The sequence below is a fragment of the Drosophila tropicalis genome, unplaced genomic scaffold (genome assembly GCF_018151085.1).
Source record: "Drosophila tropicalis isolate 14030-0801.00 unplaced genomic scaffold, ASM1815108v1 contig_697, whole genome shotgun sequence".
Classification (NCBI taxonomy): domain Eukaryota; kingdom Metazoa; phylum Arthropoda; class Insecta; order Diptera; family Drosophilidae; genus Drosophila; species Drosophila tropicalis.
Window position 1 is genome coordinate 291,716 of NW_027173179.1, and position 26,463 is coordinate 318,178.

Consider the following 26,463-nt stretch of genomic DNA (forward strand, 5'->3'; position numbering starts at 1 on the left):
GCATCTTTGTTCCCGTAAGTAGCTGTAAAAAGTTGTTTTTATACATCTGCTAAAAATTGAGTTGATGACTTGCTAGACATTATTGACAAATTTGTACCATTTTCTTGGATCGTCGCTTGAGAGTTTAAAAAGGACTGCGATGATTGTAGTATTTAGCCTCTCTACTGGGGCGTTCGCTCGAGGAAGTCCCGTCGTGATGAGATGTTGTGTTATGCCTTCGCTTTTACAATACAAGTCAAATTCCTCCGAATCAAAAGCTGATCCTTTGTCCGATATTATTTGGGATGGATTGTCAAAAACCTTGCTCTGCTCACAGGAGGACTACAGAGTCGTAAAACTGCATCTTTTGTGGAAGTCGACTTTGTTGGATACAGCCAACAAAACTTCGTAAAACAATCAATGACTGCCAGGATATGTTTATACTGTTTATGCGTTGATTCCAGAGGTCCGAAAAAATCCATATGGTAGGTCACTAGCGGTTGTTCATCTCTGTTTAATGTTTAAAGCTCTCCTTCTTGTTTTGCTTTCTTGCGGTTAGTCACGATACATCTTATGCAGCAGCTTATAAATATTTTTATTTTCTCTTCCAGATTTTTTATGAAATATTCCAATGATCTCTCGGGTCTTGAAAAAATGAAAATTGTCATGATCGTGGGCTTCTTTTATTAGTTCTCGTTGCATACTAGTTGGTACGACAACAAGTTCGTTGTCCGAGATAAGTTTTTGCAGTATTCCAGCTTTTAAAAAATAGTTATTGTGATTCGTCTTATCTGCCAATACTTCGATAATAGCTTTAGATTGCAGATGCTTTATTCTGCTATGCATGCTGGTTTCGATGATCATCATCATTGGTACACGACTGAGTGCATCAGTATGGCGTATTCGCGTGGCCGCTCTGTGTTCGACGTCGTATTGAAATTTTTGCATTTGTAGAATCTAACGAGCTATTCGTGTGCATAAATCCTTTTTTCTGCAGAGTTTTAGTTAGAGCATTGCAGTCTGTAGCAATTTTAAAGCGAAATCCTAGTAAATAAACTGGACATTTTTTTTAATTCTTCCACAGCAGCTAAAATTTCTAACTTGTAATGGGTAAACTTCTTTTCGGCATCTGTCGTTTTCTTGCTCATGAAATACATTCGATGAAACTGTCTTCTGGCGACTTCTGTTGAAGGACTGCGCCAAATCCATCTATTGAGTTGTTCGTATGAAATTCCATTTCGTGTAGCTGATAAAAAATTTTTAAAACTGGCTTCTCTGTAATAAGCATCCTTAATTTGTTAAACGCAGCTAGCTCTTTCTCACCAAAAATAATCAATGCATCATGTTTTTTCATATCCGTTAGAGGCTTTGCAATCAGAGAAGCATTTAATATAAACTTTCGAAAATATCCAACCAATCCCAAGTAACTCTGTAATTATTTTATATTAGATCAAATACTCAATTTTCGTTTTTAGGAACTGACATTTTTTGAAATTCATTACAAGCCCATATTCTACGCATTGTTTGAATACTTCCTTTCAGTTTTTGCTGGTATTAATATTTCGTCAACATATGGTATGGCTACTCCTTTTCTGGTTAGATCTCTGAATTTAGCAATAACATGCCGTTGAAAGACGCTGGAAGAGTTCGAAAGACCAAATGGAACTCGAAGAAACTGGAATTGTCCCTGATGTGTTACGAAAGAAGTATACTTGCGGCTTCCTTCTTCAATGCCAACATGAAAAAAACCCTTTATTAAATCTACGGAACTGCATCGTACATTTTAAAGTGTGTCTTACTGATCTTCGATTAGGGGAAGTGGAAAATCTCTTATGATTACTTCATTAATTCGTCTGTAATCGATGCATAACCGATTAAATCCGTCTATTTTTTTCACAAGCTCGACTGGGCTAGTATACTCAGACTCTGAAATTTCAATTACGCCATCCTTCAGCCATTGATCGGTTTGATTATCACTGATGCATCTCTCTGCATATAAGAATCGTCGAAATTGTGAGTATATCGGTTTATCATCATTTAGAACTAGTTGCATTTGAATATGGATGATTTTTGTGTTTGTGCAAACTTATATATATATGGTTTATTAATAGATAATGGTACAGTAGAATTCTGGGATGTGTAGTTATAGTAGTAGTAGAAGTAGAAGTCCAGTAGTAGTAATTCCTCGTATCTATAGTAGTAGTAATCCCTCGTAGCTATCGTAGTAGTCTCGTAGTAGAAATCCCTCGTAGTTTTAGTAGTAGTTGCAGTAGTAGAAATCCCTCGTAGTTGTAGCAGTAGTCCCTCGTAGTTGTAGCAGGGAAGTCCGATGTTGTTCCGAAGCAATTAGTAGAACGACTGAGGAGTACAGCTGTTAACAGACCTTTTAACAGTGCGACGATAACAGCTTCTTAGAGATGGGTCACATACATAACACCCCTTAACACCTAGATGGGTTAAAGAATTCCGGGGGTTGTCTTTTCCGACTCGATCTGCGAGGAGTCACTGGAGCTGGGGACAATGGTGCCGGTTCAGACAATTCAGGACAGTCGGGTATATCATCAGATATCGAGACTGCATCTTCAGCAGGTAGTTCGATTGATTCCGTGTCTTGAGTACATTCGACAGGAGGAACCCGATGGCGAAGTTGGTCGAAATGACGTTTAATAATACGGCGATCATGTAAACGAACGTTGTATGAAATGGGGCTGTTTGGTCCACAATTTCGCCTTCTATCCACTTCGGACCGGGGGCGTAGTTACGGACCCAAACCGGAGCACCAATAGAAAACTGCTTATCATTTGTTGGGTCGCAGACCTTTCCGTATGTTATTTCCTTGGGTTGAATTTTGTCGAAATATGACTTCAGCTCTCGATTACATAGTAGTTCTGCAGGGGTACGATTTAACATGGAGTGAGGGGTAGTATGTTGGCTAAAAAGATACCGCGCCAGTGCGAGATCTATGTTAAGATTTCTGTCAAACTTTTTCAGGTAATTCTTCGTAGTTTGTACCATGCGCTCGGCTTGCCCATTTGTGGCAGGATGAAATGGTGCCGACCGAATGTGTCGAATCACGTTGTTTTTCATAAAGATCCTGAATTCTTCAGACGTGAATGCAGTGCCATTATCTGACACTATTTCGTCCGGTAATCCGTGCGTTGCAAACAGCTGTCTCAAGAATTTTATAGCAGCAGCAGATGATGTAGATTTTACAACAGAGACTTCTAGCCATTTCGAAAATGAATCCACGACGAGTAAGAAGGTATTCCCATTAAAGGGGCCAGCGAAATCTATATGAAGGCGTGACCAAGGTTGTCTGGCAGATTCCCAATGATGTGTAGTTGTATGAGGCTGTTCGTTTCGGTTTTGCTGACAGAGATTGCAACGTTTCACAAGTAGCTCTATTTCAGCATCAATATTAGGCCACCAAATGTAGCTTCGAGCCATGGCTTTCATTTTTACAATCCCCGGGTGTGAAGCATGCAACGCTTGAAGTAAGGCCGGTCTAGATGGTTCGGGAATCACAGCCCGGTTGCCCCATACAAGAATTCCTTTGTTTGCTGAAAGCTCATGTCGGCGAAAAAAATACGAGTAGAGCTGATCTGAACGATCAACTTTTCCATTGGGCCATCCCCTTAACACCCAGTTCAGAACCTTTGATAAATGCGCGTCCTTCTTAGTCTGTAATGATCCAGGTCTGTGAATTAGTGTAAAGTCATAGGCATTCAAGAATATTGCTCTTCGAAGCATCTGTGTGGAAATTACATTTGGAGTTGACTTGGCCGTTGTAAATATTCCGAGCAATGGGCGATGATCTGTGACGAGAGTAAACGAACGGCCATATAGATAATTGTGAAATTTTTTAACGCCTGCTATAAGCCCAACGGCTTCTCTGTCGATTTGCGAGTAGTTTCTTTCTGTCTTGGAGAGAGTTCTAGAATAGAAGGCAATAGGCTTCTCTGATCCATCCTGAAGTTTGTGGCTCAGCACCGCTCCAATTCCGTACGCAGATGCATCGCAGGTTAACGATACTGGCAATTTGCTATCGAAATGCATTAGCACATTTTGTGAAGTTACAAGTTTTTTCAGATTCATGAAGGCATCTTGATGTTTATGGGCCCACACCCATGGCGCATTTTTATCCAGTAGTCGGTGAAGCGGCTCAGCAACGGTTGCCTTATGTGGCAGGAATGCGTGGTAAAAATTGATGAGTCCCAAGAATGCTTGTAATTGTTTCTTATCTTTTGGAGCCGGAGCGCACTTGATAGCTTCGACCTTACTGGCACACGGTCTTATACCCAGTGCATCGATTTTAAAACCTAAAAATTCTACTGATGGAACTCCAAATTGACACTTGTCTCTGCGTAGGCGTAGTCCGGCCTTATCAAATCTTGAAAGCACCTCATTAAGACGCACCGCTAGCTCTTCCTCTGATTTTCCCATGACAATTATGTCATCGAAGTAGGGTAAAACACCAGAAACGTTCTGCAATATACGTTCGATGCAGCTCTGAAATATGCCCGGGGCTGAAGAAATTCCAAATTGTAGTCTGGTTACTTTGAAATAACCTTTGTGTGTACATATAGTTTGCATCAACGCAGACTGCTCATTTACCACTAGTTGTTGGTACGCCTGAGCCAAGTCGATTTTCGCAAATATGGATCCTCCTTCAACTGATGCTAATAATGAATTCATTGGAGGAATTTGATGTCCGTGTTGCTTAATCACTTTATTAATTGTAGACTTGTAGTCGCCACATATGCGAATAGTACCATCCTTTTTAATTACTGGCACTGTAGGAGTCGCCCAGTCGGAGTATTCAATGGGTACTAGGATTCCTTGGGAACACAGACGGTCTATTTCTTCTTCATATAATTCTTGAATTGCAAATGGAATGCGTCTTGCTGGCAGTCGGACTGGTGTTGCATCAGTATTGATATGTAATGACACAGGTGGCCCCCGAAACGGCCTAATTCCGACGAAAACAGATCCTTATACTTCGCCAGAGTTGCCTCGATGCTAAGTTTAGCGTTAATGGCATGTATTCCTTCTATGCTGATGCCTAAGGGCATAAACCAGTTGCGTCCAAGTAAATTCGATCCACCGCTTGATGTAACAACCAGTGGAAGATTCGGAATGTATTTATTATCGTACTGGACAGATGTATCCACGATGCCAATAACTGGAATTCGGTTTTTCTGGTAATCCGTAAACTCTAGAGAACAATATTCGGTCTATCGGTTGGCCAGATATAACGAAACATGGCTTCGTCTATCATAGTGATCGCAGACCCCGAATCCACTTCGAATTGGCATTTTCGTTTATTTATAATTATTGTAACGATTTCCTTTGGGCAAATCAACGGTAGTATGCTGTGGACACTGTATTCTTCATTCGGGTTTTGCTTGTGTGGTCCTCGGTAGGAGGCATGGCCACTCGATGTGTTGAATGTTTTACTACCCGGGTCTCTTACAGCCCGGCAGACTCGTTGAAGATGGCCTGCTCGGTGACAGGCATGGCACACAGTGTTCCGATGTGGGCATAGCTGGTGGTGCTGATTGGGTCGGCTTGGACGGATCGCGTTGGTCTGCACTTCGTGTATCGACTCAGTGCTCTCAGCTGTATTTCGCATGACCCAAGCGCTGTGAGCAGCGGCCTCACTAGATGTGGCGCGATCCATCGCGCGTTGAATTGTTAAATCTGCCTCTGCTAGCAGACTCTTCTGGAGACCCTCATCCTTCATTTCACATACGAAGCGATCACGCAACATGCGATCCAAAGCAGCTCCGAATTTGCAGTCGACAGCGAGAGTCCTAAGTGCAGCCATGTAGTTCGCAACCGATTCATCAATTAGTTGGTCTCGCTTGTGAAATTGGTAGTAGGCCGCAATTTCCGATTGACATGGAGAAAAATGTTGGTTGAGTATTTCATATATTTCCGATAAACTCAAATCACTCACCTGAGTAGGGGATGCCAATGACGTTAGAAGCTCGAACAGTGGAGCGCCAGCCAGCGTAAGTAATGCAGCCTTCTTCCGTGCTTCTTCCGAAACGTCATTGGCCAGAAGATACAGCTCAAAACGCTGCTTGTAAGTTGTCCATTTGTTTGGGTGATTTAAGTCAAATGGTTCTAACTGACCCACTCCTGACATTATCACTGATTTATTTGTTGTTTTACGTTCTGTAGCAATATTCACTTTGGAGGGCTTTTCCTCATGTGATTCCAAATCAGACATTAGTAGTTGAATTCGATCGTATGTGTGTGTGTGAGCATCAATTCAAATTGCAGTAGTCGTAGCGCGTCTGTCCGCGAATGCGCGCGTTGGAAAAGTACCGTTTCTTTTTTCCAATAAACTTGGCGCCAGCACGCATGCGATTTTTGGTGTCTCTTTGTTCGCTTTCGCTTGGTCGATTGTAACTGTACACGATATATATATAGTTTGACGAATTATCCCATCCTCGTCGCCAATTTTGTGTTTGTGCAAACTTATATATGTAGAATTGGAATATTCCTGGTTATTTAATTCAATATTATTTATTAACAATGTTTCTTTGTGTTAAGAATACATATATTTATTAATTATTATAATGGCCTTATCGACAAATTTGGGTGTGCGATGTGATCGAGGCGAGAGTACGATTGCGAGTGCTTTTCGATCGACGCTTCTGCTTTATTTTCATGAGTGAGTCGACCAGATAGGTACAGCCGCTGCGTGTCGTTCTGTCTCGCTCACTCGGTACCAAACGATTGCCATGATTATGCCTGCCTGACACTTCATTTCCTACAATCGGCTGTCCTGACAAGTCATTCGACCCGAATGATCCTAGCCAAGGTTTCATGAACTCAGCCACTGTTGAGGTCTTACAAGGTCCTTCACCGTCGCCAACCTTCTCGACGTCGTATCGACCGTGCCTATTCACCTTCGTAACTTTATATGGTCCTAAGTATTTACCTCTCAACTTTAGACCTGTCCCATACTGCGTACGTTTAATCGCCACTAACTCGTTTAAATTGTATTTTCTTTCACATTTCCTGTTTTTGTCGAACGTTCTTTTCATTTCTTGCTGTATTTCATCGATATTCTTTCGAGCCTCCGCTCTAATCTCATCACGACCACAGTCTAATTCTTCTATTAACGAATCGGTTATCAGCTTTCTCATTTTGGGATCATCAGGAATACGCATCTCTATTCCTGTCAAAATCTTAAAAGGTGTAACTCTTGTACTTCTTGGAGCAGTATTATTAATAAATTGTTGCACACGACCTACATACTTGTACCAGTTTCCCTCATTCTCTTGACTTAGCTTTGAAATCATTGGAACTATTATCTTATGCATCCTTTCTACTTGGCCGTTGCCACGGGGTACACCTGTTGCTATCAGTAAATGCTGTATATCCTGTCTGTTACAATTTTCCTTAAACGCATTGGACGTGAATGCTGCTCCCCTGTCAGAAATTATTTTCATCGGGTTACCAAAAATTATGGCCTGCTTTTCAAGAGAAATAAGTACTTCCTCGACTCCTGTTCCACGAGTCGGATACAACCATACAAACTTAGAGAACCCATCAACAATAACAAGTATATGATTGTAACGCTTTGTTGTGACCTCCATCGGGCCAACGTGATCAATGTGATATGTCATCAATGGCTGATCTCCTTTACTTATTGGCATCAAATATCCTTCCTTTTTGCCGGTCTGGGCATTAACAATAAGACATTCCACGCAACACTCAACAACACGGACTACCTCCTCTTTTAATTTTGGAATATAATACGATTTTTCTACAATATCCTGAGTCTTTCTAGCTCCAAAATGTCCTTGTTTATGTGCAATCTGTATTATTTCCTTTTCCATCTGCGAGGGAACGACAATAAGTTCTCGATTAGGGTCCTTTAACAATATTTCGTTTTCAATGTAAAAATCTTCATATCCTTTCTGTTGAACTAAGCTCCTAATCAATTTAGTCCAATCATCTGACAACTGTGCTTCCCTTAATTTATGGGTTATAGTGTCAGTTAGCAGAAAACAAGATAAACGGCTCAAGGCATCCACATGCCGCATCTTTGAACCTGAACGATGTTCGATCTGATAATCGAAATCTTGTAGGTACATTGCCCAACGTGCTACACGCAACGGAACCTCTTTCTTTTTAATTGTCATCGTGAACGCATTACAATCCGTGACAATCTTAAATCCCAATCCTAACACATATATACACCACTTTATTAATGCTCCAATAACTGCTAAAACCTCAAGTTCATATGAATCATACTTCTCTTCGCAAGGTTTAGTTTTCCGACTCATATATTGTACCGGATGGAATAAACCATCTTCTGAATCTTTCTGTAAAAGCGCAGCTCCGAAACCGTGTTTCGAGGCATCAGTGTGAATTTTAGTCTCTAGCTTAGGATTGTATAATTTTAAAACAGGACCTTTGATCAATGCTAATTTCAATTGCTCAAACGCTACCATTTGCAATTCCTTAAACTCAAACTTGTTGTCCTTTCGCAAAATGTCAGTCAAGGGCTTAGCTGTTACTGCGTATCCTTCGATAAATTTACGGAAATACGATGTTAACCCTAAAAATCGTTGAACTGACTTCTTATCATGTGGGATCGGGAATCTTGAAACGGCATCAGTCTTCTCCTTACTTGGCTTAATACTTCCATTTTCAACTATATAGCCCAAAAAATTTACTTTACTCTGCAGTATCTGACATTTCTCCCAATTTATTCTTAACCCATTTTCCGCAGCTATCTTCAACACCCTTTTAAGTTTAATTAGACCATCATTCACGCTAACACTTAGTATAATTATATCGTCCATATACACCACTGCATCTCCATTCTTTACTGATTCTCTCATTACTGCCATTATAAATCTGGTAAAAACTGCTGGAGAGTTGGAAATTCCGAATGGTACGTACAGGAATTCATACTGACCATTCTGAGTTACGAATGCAGTGTACTTCTGAGATTTTTCCTCAACAGGAACATGGAAAAACCCGTTTGTTAGATCTAAAGTAGTGTAAACCAACGCACTTTGAAGTTTTTCTAATACGGTGTCCATCTGTGGCATAGGAAAATTATCTCGGACCACTTTCTCATTTAGCTTTCTGTAATCGCAGCACAGACGCTTTTTCCCATTCTTCTTTTTAACAAGTACAACAGGCGAAGCATATTCGGAAAAACTTGGCCTTATTATCTTCTCCTCTAACCATTCTTGTACTATACTATCAACGATTTTCTGATCAGACTCTGCTAGACGCCTTGGATGCTGATAAACTGGCAACTCATCCGTTAGTACAATCTTCATTTCTATAAGAGTGTTTGTATTTCTAATAGGTTTGTAACTATTAATCAACTTCTTGACTTCACTACCGATTTCTGCACTGATATGTGACAATTCACTCTTGATTTCCAATTTATTCTGTTCTGCACTGTGCATACACATACTTTCAAATTCCTCAAACAACTCAGCACAAGATTTATTCGCGTTACACAGTGATTCTTTTCTGTTGATGCTCACAAACTTTGTACCTTTCTTGGTAACAACCAAATCGACGTGATCTAATATGGTTCTACCCAAAATTGCCTCATATGCCATGTCTTCATCAGGAACGATATGAAACTCGACTTCCATCTCAATGCCATCTATCTTGACAGTTATGCTAAAACTACCGAAGGTCATCACCTGACTTCCACCAATGCCTGTAAGGGTCTTCGAATATCCAGTTAGTGACTTAATTCCGAGTTTAACAAACACGCTTTTACGTATGAGACTCAAATTTGCTCCTGTATCAATTAGACCGTTGAACTTAATCGATTTATAAGTTACTTCTTTCAACTCCAAACCCGAATCAGTAAATTTACCTGATGCTTTTATTAATTTATCATCTACAACATTGGTGCTTTCAACTTTGGTGGTATCTTTATCTTTACATTCAAACGAACGATGGCCTGTTTTGCCACATTTAAAACAAGTAAACGTTTTCTTTTTACAGTCTCTCATGATGTGTGAAGGATCACCACACTTAAAACATTTGCGATCACCTTTTGTTATCGAATTTTTCTCTATATTATCTCTACCTTGCTTGTGCACAGATGAATCGAATGTTGTTTTCTTTGACGACTTTCTAGGATCATAGGATTTTAAGTAGGTCTCTATTTGAACTTTCAACGCATCCACTGTTCTGGCCTGATACAATAATGCCTTATTTGCTCTCATGCCTGGTATACCTTCTACGAAATACTCGATTAAACTTTCGTCATCCAAATCGATACAACTCATACAAGTTCTCACCTCTCTTTAACTGTCGATTGCCCAGTCTTCTATGAACTTCTGCTGATGAAACCTTTACTGTAAATTCGTTTTTCAAAGCTACTTTCAGGGACTCCCAACTACAAATATCTCCCTTACTACGTATAAGCGATAATGCAGCTCCCTTTAACAATTGTTTTGCATACACAAAAAGCTGTAACTGACTCCACTGTACGGTTAAAGCGCATTCTTCTAGCTCCCTAATGAATTGTACAACATCAATCGAACCTAAACCGCAAAACTCTGAAACGCTTCCCTCCACATCTTTTAGTGTGAACCATGACCTTTGCCCATCTGTGTTCGGGACTTCTCGAATTGTTCTAGCCGAGGCGAAATCTGCCTCCTGCCTGTCATTCTCAATTTCTATTAGATCGTAGTGAGCGAGTAGACGCGTTTGCAGCTCTGCTTTAAGGCCTGTAGTCTCTAGCCCTAACTCTCTCAATTTAGTGCGCAACTCCTCAATACGCAACGTTAGAATCTCACCTCGATCCATTTCACTCAATTACAGTTATATTGCTTAACAAGGTTGGTATAGTAATATATAGGTAGTATTAATCAATCAAATTTGTTACGACTTAACAAGATTTACACACTATGTTAATGTAGGTCAAATTGTGTTAGGTTATGGTTTAATTCAGACGATTCTTAGAAATGTGCTCTCTGCAGCTCGCATCAATTTCGTCGATATTTTTGCCACCGGTCTGGTTTCGCTGTGCAAGCAAAGTAACTCACACTCAAGACAATAATTAAACAGCTCACCCAACTATAGTCGTCCTGCTCTATGGGGCCACTCAATATCTCTGTAGCAACTGTTCGGTTCGCTCTCTGTTGCCACTCACTCTGTTGTCGCTACTCACTCGGCTGTTTTCCACTCGTTCTCGTGATCTCTCTTTGTCTGCTTCCACACCAATTGTCTCAACTTCGTGTCTGCTGCCTTCTCGTTTGGTCTTGTCGGCGTCGTCTGCTTTTGTAACGGTTTCTGTTCTCCGCTTTCTGTTCTCCTTTGGTTTTCCGTTTCCACAGTGAACACTAGTTATCACCAACTTCGTGCTCTCTCCGTCTGTCTGCTTCCACAGTGAACACTGGTTATCATCAACTTCGTGCCCTCTGTCTGCTCTCTCCGTCTGTCTGCTTCCACAGTGACCACTAATTATCATCAACTTCGTGTCCGCTGTCTGCTCTCTCCGTCTGTCTGCTTCCACAGTGAACACTGGTTATCATCAACTTCGTGTCCGCTGTCTGCTATCTCCGTCTGTCTGCTTCCACAGTGAACTCTGGTTATCATCAACTTCGTGTCCGCTGTCTGCTCTCTCCGTCTGTCTGCTTCCACAGTGAACACTAATTTTCATCAATTTCGTGTCCGCTGTCTGCTTTTTCCGTCTGTCTGCTTCCACAGTGAACACTAATTTTCATCAATTTCGTGTCCGCTGTCTGCTTTCTCTTTTCCTCTCGAGTCACCACCCTTCTCGAGCTGCTCTCAACTTCAGCCGCCGACTTTTGCCGAAACGGCGCCAAAATTCTGGGTGACGCTCTTCTTGCGTCGTCCGACCGCTCACCGTCCACTCGTCGCCTCTCGTACAGTCACGCCAACTTCCACTAGTTTTGAACTTGTAGTGGTTGCGTCTTTTGAAATTCGTTCGCCAACAACCTTGACTTTGTATATATATTACACGTTAATGCATGCAATTTTAACAATTTTCTGTTCATTTGCGAACTTCACACACACACACACGATTTTCACTAATTGTCTTGGGCCAGAATTCCCGGACGAGCCCCCAGTTTGTAGAATTGGAATATTCCTGGTTATTTAATTCAATATTATTTATTAACAATGTTTCTTTGTGTTAAGAATACATATATTTATTAATTATTATAATGGCCTTAGCGACAAATTTGGGTGTGCGATGTGATCGAGGCGAGAGTACGATTGCGAGTGCTTTTCGATCGACGCTTCTGCTTTATTTTCATGAGTGAGTCGACCAGATAGGTACAGCCGCTGCGTGTCGTTCTGTCTCGCTCACTCGGTACCAAACGATTGCCATGATTATGCCTGCCTGACACTTCATTTCCTACATATATATATGGTTTATTAATAGATAATGGTACAGTAGAATTCTGGGATGTGTAGTTATAGTAGTAGTAGAAGTAGATGTCCAGTAGTAGTAATTCCTCGTATCTATAGTAGTAGTAATCCCTCGTAGCTATCGTAGTAGTCTCGTAGTAGAAATCCCTCGTAGTTGTAGTAGTAGTTGCAGTAGTAGAAATCCCTCGTAGTTGTAGCAGTAGTCCCTCGTAGTTGTAGCAGGGAAGTCCGATGTTGTTCCGAAGCATTTAGTAGAACGACTGAGGAGTACAGCTGTTAACAGACGTTTTAACAGTGCGACGATAACAGCTTCTTAGAGATGGGTCACAACATTCTGTATTTAATTTTGAACTGTTTTTTTAGCCTTTTTACTTGCTGCTGGATCTATGTCGGCCTGCTGTTCTCTGGCGTCATCCACATTGATTTTCAGAAAGGAACTTACTTCGGATTCTAAACTTTTGGTTTTATTTTCATCTTTAGACCTTTGTAGCTGTTTGTGACCTCCGCTTGCTTACAGAAATCCTGGCCAAGAACAATTTCCACATCGATAAATTGTTGAGCCACTGAGAGAAATGTCAAACAGTATTTCTCACCGTTAATGTCAACTGTATAATTAAATGAACCCGATGCTTTGGTCTTGTCTGTGTCTTTTTTTCTTTCCGAAACCGATTAAATAAACGTTAGAATCACTCAACTTTGGATTTTTCAGGTTTTCCACCATTGCTTCAGATATTAAAGTGTACTTGCTGCCGGTGTCTAAGAACGCGTTATAGTTAATATTATTCAATTTAACTGGAATAGACATACAATTTTGAGACGACGTAATTTTAAATTAATTGGCTTTATCATTTTTGATACCGCTTGTTGGGAAATCTTGGGCAATGTGTCAGAAATTACACTGAAAACATTTTTTGCCCTTGTTCTTATTCTCGTAATTAACTGATGTATGGCCTTTGGCAGCGCAAACATTTCAATTCTTGTTTTGCACATTTCTTTTTCACTGCTTGAAACTCATCGTCGTTGCCAATAACTCTTCGTCTTCACTCCGTCATTATTTTTAGTTTGAAAATCGTCATCTTTAAGCAAACATGTTTTCATTAAATTCATTCATTTTGATTGTGCGGCAATCGAAGAGATTTACAAATAATAGCCAGATCCATATCTGGCAGATGTTTAGCAATATAATTAACTTTATAAGTGTATAAAATATCCCACTCTGTATCTCCTTCCGTCTCCTTCTCTTTCAAAAATAATCTTTTGCAACACAACAATATTCTGTATCTTGTCTCTATTCTAGCCGAAGCTAATACACTGAAAGCCATTTAACAGTGCCATTTTTTGTTTCGTCGTATATCGTTTAAATTGAATGTGAATTGAGTAACCAAGGGAGACGCGTCTATTTTTCGGCTTATGCAACATCCAAGAAATTCCGAAATAATTTTTTTTATTTTATACACCAATTCGACTTTACTTACTTGCAAACTTGGGCGTTTTTCATTATTTTTATTGAACTTAAGCGTCACTCACTATTAGTTTTGGGTATTTCTTTTACATTCGTCGTATTTATTTAAACGTTTTTTTGGTTGAGTTCATTTTGTTTTGGCTTATAATTCTTTTTAGTTAGAGCCCCCAAAATGTCCAAGCGGGAATCTTCCCGCATCTGCGTGAGAGGCGGAGCACAAAATGAAAGCGTTGGGGAGACGAAGATTGAGTGAATATTCCCAAACAAAAAGGGCATTGGCCTATGGAAAGAGCACAAGAGCAGAGAGTGGGAGAGACTATAAGGGAAACGTATGCACTTGTCTAGCGTGCGTGTGGCCCATGTAGCGATGGGCATGGGAAAATACACCCGAGCCACACGTACACTGTGCGTGTACGTCAGTGAGAGAGAGTACCGGTGGCAAGCAAGCCGAATAGACGGGTGCGAGGGTGCAGAGTGCCCTGTACGAAATAAAGTGAGGGCTATGCTTGTCTAGTAGACATTGTCTATGCGTGCCGTGCTTTGCTTAGGGAATGAGGAAAGAAGAAGAACAAATTGTAGTAAAAAGAGTAAAATTGTTTTGTTTGTATATTGATTGAGTTGCAGGGAAAGAAATTTCAAAGAAATTTCCAAGGGTATAAAAACTTCGGCATAGCCGAAGTTAGCTTCTTTAATATTTATTTAAACATATGCCTACTGCATATCCCAATAAAAATTGTAACTGTTAAAAGTTTTAAGAGATACTTGGCGGTAAAGAGATACTTCGTGGTAAAATGTCTTCAGCAAATGTTGTCCATGTTTGTTGTAGATTGTTGTGACAGTCTAGGATTAAGCCTCGATTTTTTTTGTCCCCACATACATTTTATCACAGTTTTCCGTATTATTCATGTTACATAGTATTATAAACTACATTGCTTTTGCTTTTTGTTCTGTTCAATATATTTTGCAATATATTGTTAGGTTTGTGTGTTATTTTATTGGTTTGGTATCATAGCAATAGAGTTTGTTAATCTTTCCGATAATTATGGGACATATTTATGTCTTTACATAAACATACTTAGTGACGGACATGAAGCTTTTGAAGAATCTATCTTTGCACTTAACCTGACAGTGGAAAGCATTATACAAATTTTAATTGCTTAAAAAATTAGCTTTAAGAAATGTTGTTCCTAAAATATTTTTAATTTAATGCATTTTCAACATAGTATAAAAAAATATACATATATTATATAGTATAGTATGGTAATATATAAAAATATTTTAGGAACAAAACATTTTAATATACCATAGGGGATGTCTCCCACTAAGACTTCTCTATTAAGATTTTTATATTTTTCTATGAGAAATTTTTCAAACTTTTCTTTTATTTTCTTTTATAAATTATATTCCATTTGGGCTAACAGCCACTTTTTGTTTTGGTCAACTATTGTTTAAGTTTTAACCAATCAAATATTGTGTATGCCTCGAGGTCAACAACACATGCCGGCAAACAAAGGCTTTGATAACACTCAAAGGAGTCACAATGTAAAAAAAGTTGTAAACAAGTTTTTTCTAACCCTAAAATTCTTTACTGTGTAACTAGGAGAGTTTGTTATTTTTGTCAAACAAAAATATCATAACCTTGTATATATTTCTCATAAACCTACACAGTTCGAAAAAGTGAACGCATTTTATGTACCTTCAAAAACATCAAAATGCATGCTGCCGAGGATTTTGCATTGTGCAATTTTGCAAATAACTTAGATGAACAAGAAAATCCTGTACCCGAGCCTGAACAGCTAGCGATTCTTTCTGCTAACCATCCGCTTTTGTTGAAGTTCCAAAATTCGTTAAAAAAACATCTTTTGCGTACGAAAGAAAAATTGGAGAATGAAATTTCCGAATTAAAATATCAAGTTAAAGCAAAGGAATATCGACGGGAAGCGCAAGGCTTGGCATTGTATGACATGCAGCAAAAGATGAGCTTTCAAGATGATCAAATTCGTGAAATATATGCGGAAATGGAACAGCACATCTGTAAGCGACAATCAGAGGAGATAAAAGTCGAAGAAATAAAAAAAGAGTGTGAGGAAAAAATTAAGCTAACAAAGCTGCAAAAAGCATCGTATCAAAAAGGAATGTTTCAGTTAGAAGATTTACAAAGCCTGGGTAGTAATATTAAGAAATGGGCGTACGATGTAGAAGATGATGTGAAAAATGCCAAACGTATTGTTAGCAGAGATGCACAACTGCAAAAAAAACTTTCCGAAAGTAAACGGAAATCAGACCTTCTGTTTTACCGCTTGGACATGGAAGTAAAAAAAGAGAGACGATGAGCTACAATCCATTGGTGAAGAAGAAATATCAATGAAAGAAATTCTTAACGTACTCAATATGAGTATTGTAGATGCAAACACAGACCTAGAAGCTCTGCAAAATGAACATAGGCGTTTAACCCAAGCTTGGAGTGAAGTAATAGTGGCAATTCAGCTCCGGGACAGAATAATGGCTCAAGTTCAAAATAGTATTAGGTAACATACTTATTTTTTTGACAACATTAATACTTCAGAATCCCTTTTTAATGCGCAATAACAGATCACAAATGGAATCTAGGAAGCTTAACAATACCGGCATTAATGCAATTAAAAAGCAGATTTCGAAAGAAATGGAACTCAATAAAAAACTTGAATCATTTAAACAACGACTTGCTGATGATACAAGTTCTCTAAAACGTGACTGTAAGTATTTGTCACATTTGTTAACGATTTATAATATTGAAATCGACGATAGCGAGATTATAAAAGCTTGAAAAAAAACTTTTCAGTGAAACAACTGATTTTGTTTGTTTTTCACCCACGTATCTGAAACTTAACTGGACTAACATGAAATTTTCCTAGACATTTAAAGCTACATTGTCTTATATAGCTTATATAATTTTATATAGCTTACCAAGGAATAATAAACCGGTACCAACTTTGGTATGTTGAGTCCGTGTAGTATGTAAAAATATCAAATTTTATTAACAATTTGGCCCATCCATCTTTCGGCCCTTGTAGTATAAATAATTTACTAGGAGAATATAAATGCTGCAGCTATTTAAATTGGTAGGAGCGTATGTATTTCGCTTATTCTATATTTTTTACACACCCATTTTCGCTTGCGTAGTTTTAAAAATTAGGTTTACTTTGCTAATTTCAAAACCAGTCGGAATGACGACTTTAATTTGTTACAATTTTAAGAAATTAAATATTGAGTGTATCCGTCTTTAAGGTCAAGAAGAAGCCGAAATATTACTTAAATTGGACAAAAAACTTGAAAAGTTCCCAGAGCTTTTAGCAGGCACTGAAGCTGACTTACAAATTGCTTTACGAGAAGGGCTAAAATTTATCTCCGAGATTCGGAAGCTGGACTTAACTCTAGACAAATATCATAAAAAAAAAGTTGTGACAGAGGAAACTATTTTAAAATTGGCACAAGAACAACTTATTAATAACAAAGCTAGTTGTTACAGACTTAAACTTTTAAATAAATCTCAAGAGAATCGGCGAAATATTGACTTATCATTGTCAAAAGTACAGAACCAGCTAGGTTCAGCTATACTTGATGTGGAAAAGCTTAGAACCGTTTTATTTGGTATTAATAGAGATAATGATGATATTGTTGGACATCTTAATAAATCTCAAAAAAAATCAGATGCCCTTGATGCGAACGTAAAAAAAATTCAGATACAAATTGAAATAAGATTAAAACGATTCGAAGTGCTAAGTAATAAAATAGAAAATTTGCAAAAAGTTTTGGGAGAAACTTATGGAAATCCGACTGAATTAAAGGTAATGAATATATTATCATCTAATATTACTTCCCTTTTCTATTTTTGTATCTACGCACATTGTAGATTAAACAAATCGAAAAATCTATTCATACGAGGGAATTACAAATTCGAGAACACCAACAATTTTGGATAATGCTTCAGAATCACTTTGTTAACTTGTCACAAAAAAGAGGCGATCAACTGAATGAAATTCAAGTTACTCGAAAACGTAAGTTTAAAACATCACTTAAGTTTCACTTAATTATCTTGCATTTATTGTACAAAACTGTACGGTTTAGTTCCCTCAACTTTTGTACTCTTAGAAATAGGGTATATTAAATTTGGTCAGCAGTGTGCAACGCATAGACGGAAGCATTTTTCATTATATATTCTTGATCAGCACTATAAGTCGAGTTAAAATAGCCATGTCCGTCCGTCTGTCCGTCCCTCTGGAACAGCGCAAACTCCTAGACCGTACGAAATACTCAGCATGATCTGATCACTATATCATATAGCTCTCATACAAACGTCAAAATCGCAGTCAGTGACAATTGTCATCAATTTGACATTAGTATCTTGCATACCTGTTATTGACTGTGCCAAATTAGATTAATTTCGAATGACTATATTATATACACTGGTCAGCATACACATATGTATGTATGTATATTTTGACATAGCGTTGCCATAGATTATATTCTTGATATTTTTATACCATACACCCATAGGGTGAAATGGTATATTAAAGTCGCCAAAATGTATGTAACAGGCAGAAGGAAGCTTCTGCGACCCTATAAAGCATATATATTCTTGATCAGGATGAACCGCCGAGTCGATCTAGCCATGTCCGTCTGTCCGTCCGTCCGTCCGTCTGTCCGTATGAACACGCAGATCTCGAAGACTATAAGAGCTAGAGCCACCAAATTTGGTATGTATACTCGTGTATTATGTACATATATAGAGTTAATTGGAATATCGGCCACGCCCCATAATCGTATTTTGCTACGCCCACTTCCGCCTCCATAATTTAGAAAAAACCGATTTCTTCCTGTAGTATTTTGACTATCGCAACCAAAATCGGCAGACCAATTAACTACCAAATTGTATTGAAATCAGACTAGAAACATGCAAAATATGCGTATGAACGTATTTTACTAAGCGGGCCACAAGACCAGAACTGGCCGTTGGCTAGTAGCGGCGCTAGAGTGCTCGTGTGTTCGTAGAGTGAGCGAGATAGCACATACTATGAAACATGTAAAAACAATTTAATAGACATACATACATTTGGTTTTCGAAATTTGAAATATTTGTTTCACCTGGTGTATGGTATACCCAAGTCGACGAGTCGACTTACTTGCTTCATTTTTTATTTCTAAAACAATAAATTCATAATTTTTTTTTTTTTTTTTTTGGATTATAGTGTACTTTAGAAAATTATAATTTAAAAACAAAGAAATTCAATATATCCCTGTATGTATATGAATATGTTTTCTTGTTGTTTTCTTTTCTTGTTGTAATTTACTTACAACAACAACAAAATAACTTCGTAAATAAAAGTTGCAGAACAAAGTTCATTGTGTAAATACTTTTGACCACCCCTGTATATTTTAATATTGTTATGTTTATCAACAAAATTTAATATTATGTTAAAAACCAGAGGGCCGGGGCTAACTTCGACCGCGTCAAAGTTTGTATACCCTTGCAACTTTTTTGGTGGCTCTTTCCTTACCTATTAGCCATCAATGTGGAAGAACGTTTAATCTAAAAAGGCTTATGTTTGCGAAAGAATGGCCTACAATCATAGGAAATAACGAAAACGGGAGCTATATGATATAGTCACCCGATCTTTATCAAATTCGGCACAGTCATTAAGAGATATATTAAACTAACAAATGTTTAATTTGAAAGCAATCGCGTTAAAAGTAACGAAGTTATTTACAAAAGTCACTGTTTTCGACCGATCGTTCCTATGGGAGCTATATGATATAGTCACCCGATCTTGATCAAATTTGGTACAGTAATATTATTATTTATATTATAGTAATAATCTCTCTAATATTAAGTTATAATATAATAGCGCAGAAAATAACGAAGTTATTGAGAAAAGTCACTGTTCGTGACTTTGGCGTTTGTATGGGAGCTATAAGATATAGTGGTCCGATCCAGCTGAATCCGAGATATACAACCCCTGCAATATATACAAGCCTACGTGTAAAATTTCAGCTCTGTAGCTCTTTCGGTCTGATCCAGACGGACGGACGGACGGACGGACATGGCTATTTGAACTCGACTGGTCGTGCTGATCAAGAATATATATACTTTGTATGGTCGGAGATGCTTCGTTCTATGCGTTATCGAAGTAAGTCGACTCGCCGACTTGGGTATACCATACACCAGGTGAAACAAATGTTTCAAATTTCCAAAACCAAATGTACATATGTATGTACATATTCAATTGTTTTTACATGCTTCATACTATGTGCTATCTCGCTCACTCTACAAACACATGAATTTATGAATGAATTTATTGTTTTAGAAATAAAAAATGAAGCAAGTAAGTCGACTCGTCGACTTGGGTATACCATACACCAGGTGAAACAAATATTTCAAATTTCGAAAACCAAATGTATGTCTATTAAATTGTTTTTACATGTTTCATAGTATGTGCTATCTCGCTCACTCTACGAACACACGAGCACTCTAGCGCCGCTACTAGCCAACGGCCAATTCTGGCCTTGTGGCCCGCTTAGTAAAATACGTTCATACGCATATTTTGCAAGTTTCTAGTCCGATTTCAATACAATTTGGTAGTTAATTGGTCTGCCGATTTTGGTTGCGATAGTCAAAATACTACAGGAAGAAATCGGTTTTTTCTAAATTATGGAGGCGGAAGTGGGCGTAGCAAAATACGATTATGTTTATTTATAAAGAATATATACATATAAGTTATGAGGTTCCATTTCCCTTATAGGGGAATTCTTACCATTTCCTTCCTAGGAGTTGAAGGATGGGACTTGGGAAACTCAGGATTTTCACAGTGAGACACAAAACTTGATTTGGTAACGTTATAATTTTATTTAGCTTGTCGCTTGATTTACTTAGTTCTATGTCTAAACTAAGACTGCCCGCTCTGTCGAGCGTGGTCCTTTAAATATACCACGAGATGTCCAAAGGGCGCTGGCAGCGGCGTCGTGCCGCTGGCAGCGGCGTTGGGATCGTGTCAGAAGTGGGTCGCCTCTTCCGGCGAATTCTGCTTACCGGCAATATACAAAGACTGGCTAAAAGTGCTTATGCTAGGAAAAGGGAAGTGAAGTACCTAGTGTGACCACGGGGGTCGTCTTGGGTCTCATATTTTGCTAGGGTCGCATAAACACTAGGAAACATAAGTTGCTTACTTGGCTAATTGTGTTTACAGGAAATAAAAGATGTAGGTAGCTTAGTTGACTAAAGGTGATATGAGTCGCGATGCACGCGTGCTGTGGGTGGTCGGTTGGTATTCCTAACATGTGTGAAAGGTATGTGTATGGTCAAGGGATGGTGTTACTTAGGGGGTAATTTGCCCGATGCTCGTTTAGGCGCTTCTGGTAAAGCGTGTTGATCGAGTCCCGTTGTGATAGAAGAAGCCGGGGTGCGGGGCATGGTCTGGTAACTGAAGGACGAGGCGTCCCTGGGGTGCTGGTTGTATGAGAGGAGGCCTCACGTGAGGATGAGTGTGCTAACTCCTCCCCCCTCAAAAATCGACGTCCCGGAGATCCCCTGTATCTGTGGGTGGTGACTCTGGGGGAGGGTGGTGTTTCTGGTTGTTGGAGTGTCTTCTTCAGAATCCAACCTATGGAGATAGCGAGAAGTATGAAGTTGGCGCAGCCGGCCGTGATGGCGGTCCCTTTTGTTAGAGTATTGAGGCGTCGCAAATTGTTTATGTGCAATTTGTGAATGTATTCCACATTTAGTCGGTGCCCTTCGTTTACGACTTCCGACAAAGTAGAGGGTATTGCCACCATCCTTGTAACCGTCTGGCTTCTGAAGGTTTTGTTGCCGATTGTTATTGATTCGTTCGCGAATTGAATGACAAAGGTCCCGTTTAGGTTAGATTCTACAACGCCGTTCGTCATTTTTCCTCTAAAGTTGGTCGTAAATATGGTGCCATCTTCCAGTAACTCAATGAGGCTTGCCGTGTTGGTTATTGAATGGCATTTTGCGGTTCCTCCCTTCATTAGTCTTGGCAGGCAAGACTCTTCATCCAAGTGAGTGAGGTCTGACTCCTTACAAATGGTGATATTGCCCATGGTCTGGCAGTTCCTGGATATAATGTACGTGTCTCGTGGTCCTACCAGAATTTTTCCCGAGGGAATGTCGAGTTGCTGATTATTCGTTATGGTTGGCCTGATGATCTGCACTGAATACTCCTGTTGTAGTACCCGTGGCATCGCTATATTGTACAGAAGTAGGGTACCGTTCACGAAGATAGTGGGTTGGGCAAATTCGATGGCCTCTATGATGTTGTTGTAAGGCAGGCTTGGTGTGGTGTTGATGATGTCCTGCAACTCGTCTATGTCCAGCAGGTTTGAGTTAACCACGCCGACTTTAGCGAGTTGGCATGCTCGCACAATTTCGTTCAGCTTTCGTTCAAGTAACAAGATTTTGTTCAGTAGGGTGGATAGTTCGGAGTTGTTATCCTTGCTTATTGTGTTCAGTGCTCCTGAAAGTTCGTTTATTTTGTCGAATGCCTCCTGGATGCCGGACAGGAATTGTTTATTTATGGTGAATTGTTGGTTATTCTCTCTAATCAGAGAATCATGGGATTGTAGAATCTGGTACCAGTCAGCCGCGTCCGGTGATCCTGCTACCCATTTCCAAGCTGAGCCTAACCATCTGATAGAACGTCTAGTCCTCTTGTTGGAGACCGTGAGTTCCTCGATTTTTGTTTTTAGATCTTTGATTTTGAGAGTGGCCAATGTCTTCAGGTCACAAGAGGGGTACTGGTCCAGGCCTAATGACAAGTTCTCAACAAGGCCCGCGAAAGAGTCGAGAGGGATTACATGTACCAGATTTGAGTGTCCTTCAATTCTCCATCCTTTTCCTTGTTGTAGCGTCACGATTGGGGACTCATATTTAAATACCTTGTAGCTCTCCACCGATGAGAGGCACAAAATGAGGGGGGCTTGTATTGAAAGTAGAAGGGTGTTATTTAGTGTGAAATTAATTTTAGCTTAGTGTCTAGATGTTTAAATGTTATGTGTACAAGTGTATTTTTATTTGATATGTGACTTGTGTAGATTTTTCCCTGTTTGTGTGATTACTGTGACCTTTTTTGGGTCGTCGGTTGTACTTTTGAGTTCCACATATAGTACATTTCGACACATAACTTTTGGTTTTTGCTGCCATTTTTGGGAAATAGTACTTCAAAAGAATTTGTTGCTTATTCTCCAAGTAGCTTCTATGGGCTCTTCGGTGTTCCTTTTCGATTATGTCTTGAATTCGATCCTCTGAAGTTATGTTCTCTACTATTTCTTGCGCTAGGCGGATTTTATAGTTGTTGAAGTGTTCCCAGATTATGGGTTGTATTTCAGAAACAGTGATTTCCGGAATCTTAATCCCATTTGTGTGAACTTTGGAAAGTGCTCCTTCCAGTGCAGCTCTAGTTATGGCAATGTCTTGGGTTAAATTTATGTGAACAACATGTCGCTGAAAACCAGGGAAAGGTTCGGTGGAGGTGTCAATACCTGACCCTACGACTAGGATTATCTGGTTTCGAAAAGTGTTAAGTGGGGTGTCGACCCTGTGAAGTGGGAGGCGGAGTGTTTGTCCTGCTGATTGCGTGAGCCTGAGAGGGTTGAGATGTGAGGTAATGCGTGACAAGGCGTCGGCCACAGCATTAGCTTTTCCAGGCTTATAAAACAACTTGCAATTATACTCCTCGATCCTGGCTTTCCATCTTTTCAGTTTGGCATTTGAATTGCGTTTTCCTAGAGCGAAGGTCAAAGGCTGGTGATCGGTGTATACCCTGATTTCCTCTGCTCCATACAAATACGAGCGCAACGTCTCTAGACCCCATAGTATTGCTAGCATTTCCTTCTCGTTTGTTGCATAGTTTTCTTCCGTTCGTGATAGTCCCCTAGAGATGAAGGAGATCGGTCGATCTTTCTCATCCTGTACCTGCGATAGGACACCACCTAATGCCTCGTTGGATGCGTCGGTCGTGAGGTTGAATGGTTTGTTGAAAGCTAGGACCTCGGAGGAAACCAGTAATGCCTTAAGATCTTCAAAGGCTTTTAATTCATTTTCAGTCAAGGTGATTTGTACCTTCCTTGATTGACTTGCTTTAACTTGTCCCAGGTCCCCTCTCTTGAGGTTGGTGAGGGGTTTGGCTACTTTGGCGTAGTCCTGGATGAATTTCCTGTAATACGATGTCATCCCCAAGAAGCTCTTGAGCTCCTTTAAGTTTGTTGGAGGTTTCATTGCGGTGACGGCTGCCACTTTTTTCTCATCGGTGCGTATTCCCTCACTCGACACCGTGTATCCTAGGAAATTTACCTCGGTTTTCATGAAAGTTGTCTTCTCCAGGTTAACTCGAAGGTTGGCTTCCGAGACTTTTTCGAAGACCCTTTGAATGTCGGCCTCGCTCCTGCTGAATATTATGATATCGTCAATGTACACATAGCAGCATACTCCGATAAGATCACGAAGGACATCGTCTATCATACGTTGAAATATGGCGGGGGCGTTTTTTAGTCCGAACGGGAGTCTTAGGAATTCGTATTTTCCGTTTAGGACCGAAATACGAATTTCTCGCGCATCCGAACCTGATGAAATCCCGAAGTCAAGTCCAGAGTGGTAAAGAATTTAGCCTTACCTAGGCTGGCCAGCGTAGAGTTAATGTCCGGAATGGGATACCGGTCGGCGATAGTAACAGTGTTCAATTTCTTGAAATCGATTACCAGTCTATATTGCTTCTCGCCGTTTGGTTTTGGTTTTTTGGGTACCACCCATACCGGAGAGTTATACGGGCTTTTTGATGGCCTAATGATTTTGTTGTCCAGTAACTCGTTGATTTGCCTCTTAACCTCTCCCATCATTGGCGCTGGGAAAGGGTAGGTATGTGTGTAGACGGGTTCCTGGTCCATGGTGCGGATTTCCGCCCTTACCTCCGTTGCCACTGTTTCTGACTCAATTAAGGGTTCAAAAATGTGGCTGAAGGAATGGATTATTTCATCAAGCTGAGGTGTATATGATTTTGGGGTGGTCATCATGTTTGCTGCGGTTGAACTCATCATTGAAAGTGGGATTTTTACGCCTTGTGCCATAATAAGTTGGTTGGTGGAGCGGTCCAATACGGCTCGTATCTTGCGCAGGGTGTCATCTCCAATGATCAAAGTCGACCAGGTTGGGCAGGACATAAAAGGTGACAGTTGTTTCGTTCCCGAAAGGCTTAAAAAATTGCCCTTCTATGTAGTGGGTAATCTTCATGCTTCCACCAACGGAAGAGGTGTAAAAAGGTCGTGGCATCAGTTGGCCATGGGGGGGCGTGTCGCTTCTGGATGTAATTAGCTGCGGCCCCAGTATCGATGAGGAAGGTGAGACATTCCCCATCTTTGGTAGCGTACTTTAGGTACGGAACTCCGGTTCGGCTGAGATCAAAAAATTTTCAGCCGTTTTAGGGCTTCGTCGGTCAGCCAGTTGCTGAGACTCACCCTTGGAATTTTCAGGGACATCCGATCCTTCCATGGTCAAGTGATTTAGGGATTGTCTTTGGCGGTGCGCATGATCCTCAGGTTTCCTTTGATCAGTTTTATTGCCTCCGTGGTGGTAGCCGTTGTTCCGGCCATAATTATTTTCCCAATTGGTTTTCTTATAGGAATTTCGTCCCCTGAAGTTGTTGTGCTTGTAGTACTTACTGGATTTGTAGTTTCCCCTGAAAGGGTTGTCGTTGTTTCTATGATTCTTATCGGAGAGTGGGGCCCGATAGTCGTTGTCACCCTGGCTGGCGCTTGTCGTTTCGATTTGGTACTCCTGCATTCTATCGACAACATCTAAAGCGGCACGGTATGTGGCGCTTAATGTAGTCGGGGCGAAGTGTACGAGATGTATCCTTATTTCCATGGTTAGGTTGCGAATAAATTCGCTTGAACTGTTTATTTCTTGTTGACGAAGCGTGGATTGCTTCAGTTCGGGCGATAGAGGTCCTCCATTAATTCCACGTATGTATAACTTGTGCAGCGCTCGAAATTTTGTGTAGTAGTTTTCTACCGGGTCACGACCTTGTTTTAAGTTTCGCATAGCAGTCAGGATAGCCTCTGGGCGGCGTTGGTCGGAAAAGTGTTTTCTTAGGACGCGTTTAATGGCTTCCCATGACGTGTGGTCCCCCTCTTCTTCGTAGTAGATATCAGCGGCTTCATCGGTCAACTTTAGCCGCACCCGCCGCATCATCATTTTGTACGCTGTTTGGTTCCCACCTGACGTGACCTCAGCCAGTGCTTCTTCAATTGAGTTAATCCACCGGCCGAGTTTGGCGGGACCTCCAGAATAGGAAGCCAAACCGTTGCACAAACTGTCTATATGGGCATTCAAATCGGAAGTGCAGGGAGGAGCGGGGGCGTTGGAGTCGAATTGGCCGATTGACTCTACTCTAGATCTTGGTTCACTATGGGTCACAGGAGTATTTGCAAGTGTTTCGTTGTTTGACGTGACGTACGCGTTATCCCCGGCGGCTGCCGATTGCTCGCGTTGGGCATCTCTTTCGGCCAATTGATTGATGACCTCCCATAACCTTTCAATTTCGGCAGCCAATTCCCCGATTTGGGCATCCCTT

The 26,463-nt window shown here is 40.2% G+C and overlaps 2 protein-coding genes across 2 annotated transcripts in view; one reads left to right on the forward strand and one right to left on the reverse strand.

Moving 5' to 3' along the window:
* Window positions 1-2,481: 2,481 nt before the first annotated feature.
* LOC137579540 (uncharacterized) lies at window positions 2,482-6,130 on the reverse strand. Its single transcript, XM_068293326.1, has 4 exons — window positions 5,362-6,130; window positions 4,928-5,194; window positions 3,816-4,505; window positions 2,482-2,867 (listed from the first exon to the last, which is right to left on the reverse strand). Exons 1-4 carry the CDS (start codon window positions 6,128-6,130, stop codon window positions 2,482-2,484), a joined length of 2,112 nt encoding a protein of 703 aa, XP_068149427.1.
* A 9,320-nt stretch (window positions 6,131-15,450) lies between these two features.
* Window positions 15,451-26,463, forward strand: part of l(2)41Ab (lethal (2) 41Ab) — a 146,049-nt gene continuing 135,036 nt past the window's right edge. The window contains 5 exon segments of the mRNA XM_068293338.1: window positions 15,451-16,161; window positions 16,163-16,374; window positions 16,439-16,581; window positions 17,114-17,673; window positions 17,739-17,883. Coding sequence (XP_068149439.1) covers window positions 15,559-16,161; window positions 16,163-16,374; window positions 16,439-16,581; window positions 17,114-17,673; window positions 17,739-17,883 — 1,663 coding nt within the window. The 5' untranslated portion in view covers window positions 15,451-15,558.

Excerpts from the sequence above, each read along its gene's own strand:
- LOC137579540 (XM_068293326.1), bottom strand. The coding sequence starts at position 6,130 with ATGTCAGGAGTGGGTCAGTTAGAACCATTTGACTTAAATCACCCAAAC. Across the intron at positions 5,195-5,361 it reads AAACCCGAATGAAGAATACA|AGTTTACGGATTACCAGAAA; the intron begins GTGTCCACAGCA and ends ATTGTTCTCTAG. Across the intron at positions 4,506-4,927 it reads CCGTTTCGGGGGCCACCTGT|CCCCGGGCATATTTCAGAGC; the intron begins GTCATTACATAT and ends GAATTTCTTCAG.